Here is a 3549-nt window from a genome sequence, read left to right as displayed (position 1 = left end):
TCTTCTAAAGCTTTCATCTAGTGCTTTGTAAGCATTCTGACAACAAATGTCATAGTCCAATTGCCAAATTTATGTGGATTGTGAAAGACAAAACACCTTAATTTCTTTTGAAGTCCACATCTCTGGGGAGATTACCTGATTATTCTAAACTTAGAGGGAAAATATCCAACAGAAGAAAGTTTTCATCTTTGCCACACTCCTATTCATTGGAAAATGACTTCTACCCTCAAAGGACATGTCAATTAAGAAAACTGTTTGTCGACAGCCATTGCAGTACATTGAGCTCCATAGAGACAGCGCCGGGGCAAGCGAGAGCCGGACGGGCACTGGGCGACTCTGTGCCTCGCGGAGGAAAAATAACTAACCATGGGAAAAGGAGATCCTAAGAAGCCGAGAGGCAAAATGTCATCATATGCATTCTTTGTGCAAACTTGCCGGGAGGAGCACAAGAAGAAGCACCCGGATGCTTCCGTCAACTTCTCAGAGTTTTCGAAGAAGTGCTCAGAGAGGTGGAAGACCATGTCTGCTAAGGAGAAGGGAAAATTTGAAGACATGGCAAAGGCGGACAAGGCTCGTTATGAGAGAGAAATGAAAACCTACATCCCTCCTAAAGGGGAGACAAAAAAGAAGTTCAAGGATCCCAATGCACCCAAGAGGCCTCCTTCGGCCTTTTTCTTGTTCTGTTCTGAGTATCGTCCAAAAATCAAAGGGGAGCACCCTGGCCTCTCCATTGGTGATGTTGCAAAAAAGCTGGGAGAGATGTGGAATAACACTGCCGCCGACGACAAGCAGCCGTACGAGAAGAAGGCTGCCAAGCTGAAGGAGAAGTACGAGAAGGATATTGCCGCATACCGAGCTAAAGGAAAACCTGATGCAGCCAAAAAGGGAGTTGTCAAGGCTGAAAAGAGCAAGAAAAAGAAGGAAGAGGAGGAAGACGAAGAGGATGAAGAAGATGAAGAGGAGGAGGAAGATGAAGAGGATGAAGAGGAAGAGGAAGATGATGATGATGAATAAGTTGGTTCTAGCGCAGTTTTTTTTCTTGTCTATAAAGCATTTAACCCCCCTGTACACAACTCACTCCTTTTAAAGAAAAAAAAATTGAAATGTAAGGCTGTGTAAGAATTGTTTTTAAACTGTAAAAAAAAAAAAAAAAAAAAAAAAAAAAAAAAAAAAGAAAACTGTTTGTCACAATCATGAAAGTGCTGAAATTTCAGCTTCTTACTTGTCTAACCAGTTATCATCTATAACTTTTACCAGTTAGTTGAAGATCTGTAGGAAGCACCCTCCACATTTCAGTTATATTGGAGCAGTTGGGTTAAGATGTACCCACCTCACACAGTTTACATGTTGAACCCCTCATCTCAGAATGTAAATCTTAAAGACAAGACATCTAAAAAGATAGTTGATTTAAACATAACCCATTAATGCTGGTTGCAATTCAATCTGAATATATTTTGATGACAAAAGTAAATTGGAACACAAAGAGTAATGACTCAGGCCTATGTGGGGGTGGAGTATGGGGTTATACATGCACAGAGAAAATATTCTGGGAACCCAGTAAGAAGAACCCATCTGCAAGCCAGGGAGCAAACCAATCCTTTCAGAACCTTCATCCTGGCTTTGGGTCTTGAGAAATAAGGCACATTGTGAAGTCCTGTTCTAAGGTACTTTGTTATGGCAGTATTTGTTAGCTAATTACAGGAACAAGTAAAATTACTTATACATGGAACTGTTCATGATAATGTTGAGAGCAATACTCTATATAATTTTGCTTTCTAAAATAGATATATAACTTAAGCAATTGGTAAAGGAAATTGAGATCCAGAAAAATATCTATGCAGGCATGCTGGATTGCTATTTAAAGAGAGAATGATACAAAACGATGATGAATGCCAGGCTGATTTAGTGTCATTTGGAGATTTTCACCTCTGAGTAGAACCTGAGACTTCTTGAAGGTGACCATTCTTTAGCAACATTGAAAGATTAGTTAATTATCAATATGTGGAAACCAGAATACATGAGATGTACCCTCTCTATTCTTCATTGTACTGCTAACAGCTGTAGAGTCTGTCTCTAAAACATAAGAAGACATAGTCTGTAGGAGAGAAACGGGCAGACCAGCAGGGGATCCAAGTATGAGAAGTCAACCTCCAAGAAATATATGTGAGAGCAAACAATCAAAAGCCCTGAAAAAAAATTGCTGTCTCCAGCCAAAGGACCAAAACATTAGCAATATCATAGACACATCTTTCAGACCAGACATGCTGTTTGCAGCTAAGCAGCACAGAGAACAATGCTCATCATGTTCCCAGTCATATCAGTGAAAGCACACTTCCCATTCCTCCTGAGCTGGAGGGAGGAACACCCAACTGGAATTTTGTCAGGCAACATTAAGCACAAACAGATGACTGTGTAACATTCATGTAGAATATAGATTCCTACAAGCATATTGGCAGAAACCATAGAGGTTCCTAAATTTCTGCACCATGTGGCAATAATGAGGTTCTCATCTCCCTCTCTTACAGGTGATAAAGAGGAGGGTACATAGGGTCCAGTAAAAAAGTGCCAATATTCCCTTCACAGGCTACTGGTGGCAATGAATTAGGTAGGAGTTTGAATGCCCACACTCAACACAAAGAATCCTTCCTTACCTAGATTCCATGGCATGAACAACTTATTTTGGCACCCTGTCCCTCTTGGCTGTTAGCAGAAAAGAATATGAGAAGGGTCACACACAACACAAGTTTAAATAAAATCCAGAATCTTATAACATAATACATGTCTTCATGAATTAAGGCTCCTATAACAAAGTAACTTAAACTCAGTTGTATGCCTAGTCACAGTTCTAAGGCCTAGGAAGCCCAAGTTCAAGGTGTATGAACATTTTGTTTCATGGATGACATATTTTCCATGTGCTAGTATGATGAGAGAGGAATATATCTGTCTTCAATTTCTAAGATTTTTTGTTGCTTACTGATTTATTTTCATCTACTTGAAGGACAAAGAACGAGAGATATTTTTCCATCAACCTTTACACTGCTCAAATGCCTACAAGAGCAGGGCGAGAGCAGACCAAAGTCAAGGGCCAGGAATTTTATTTATTTCTCCCTTCTGAGAAGCAGGAGCTCAACTATTTGAGCCACTCCCGGCTGCCTTGCAGAATGTGTATTAGCAGAAAGCTGGATCAGAAGCAAAATAACCAAGAATTGAACTAGATACTCCAGTGTGAAACTCAGTTGTGTTGATCAATAACTAAATCTGTTAGGTCACAACATCTGCAGCGGTGTCTGATTTTTAAATTATTATTATATAATTGGAAGCCACATAGAAAAAAAAAAGACAAGCAGATATTCCATCCATTGATTCACTATCCAGATGCAATAGTCTAGGCTGTGCAACTTGAATCCAGGAGCCCACAACACAATCTAGATCTCCCATGTAGATAGCAGACGCAAATACTGAAGCTGTCTATCATCTGCTGCTCCAGAAGGAACACGTGAGCAGGAAGCTGGAATTAGAAACAGACCAGGGTTCAGGAGCAGTCACTCT

General features: G+C 40.2%; 1 protein-coding gene across 1 annotated transcript; it reads left to right on the top strand.

Annotated features, from left to right (window-relative positions):
- The first annotated feature begins 266 nt into the window (after positions 1–266).
- LOC131481093 (high mobility group protein B1) lies at positions 267–1109 on the top strand. The gene has a single exon (XM_058668372.1). The coding sequence runs from the start codon at positions 367–369 to the stop codon at positions 1012–1014; it is 648 nt and encodes a 215-aa protein (XP_058524355.1). The 5' UTR covers positions 267–366; the 3' UTR covers positions 1015–1109.
- The last annotated feature ends 2440 nt before the right edge of the window (positions 1110–3549 follow it).

This window comes from Ochotona princeps, chromosome 9 (assembly GCF_030435755.1).
Source record: "Ochotona princeps isolate mOchPri1 chromosome 9, mOchPri1.hap1, whole genome shotgun sequence".
NCBI classification, from domain to species: domain Eukaryota; kingdom Metazoa; phylum Chordata; class Mammalia; order Lagomorpha; family Ochotonidae; genus Ochotona; species Ochotona princeps.
Note: the sequence above shows the minus strand (reverse complement) of the source record. Positions and strands in the feature narration are given on the sequence as shown.

What these genes read in the sequence shown, in the direction of transcription:
- LOC131481093 (XM_058668372.1), top strand. Translation starts at nt 367, where the DNA reads ATGGGAAAAGGAGATCCTAAGAAGCCGAGAGGCAAAATGTCATCATAT.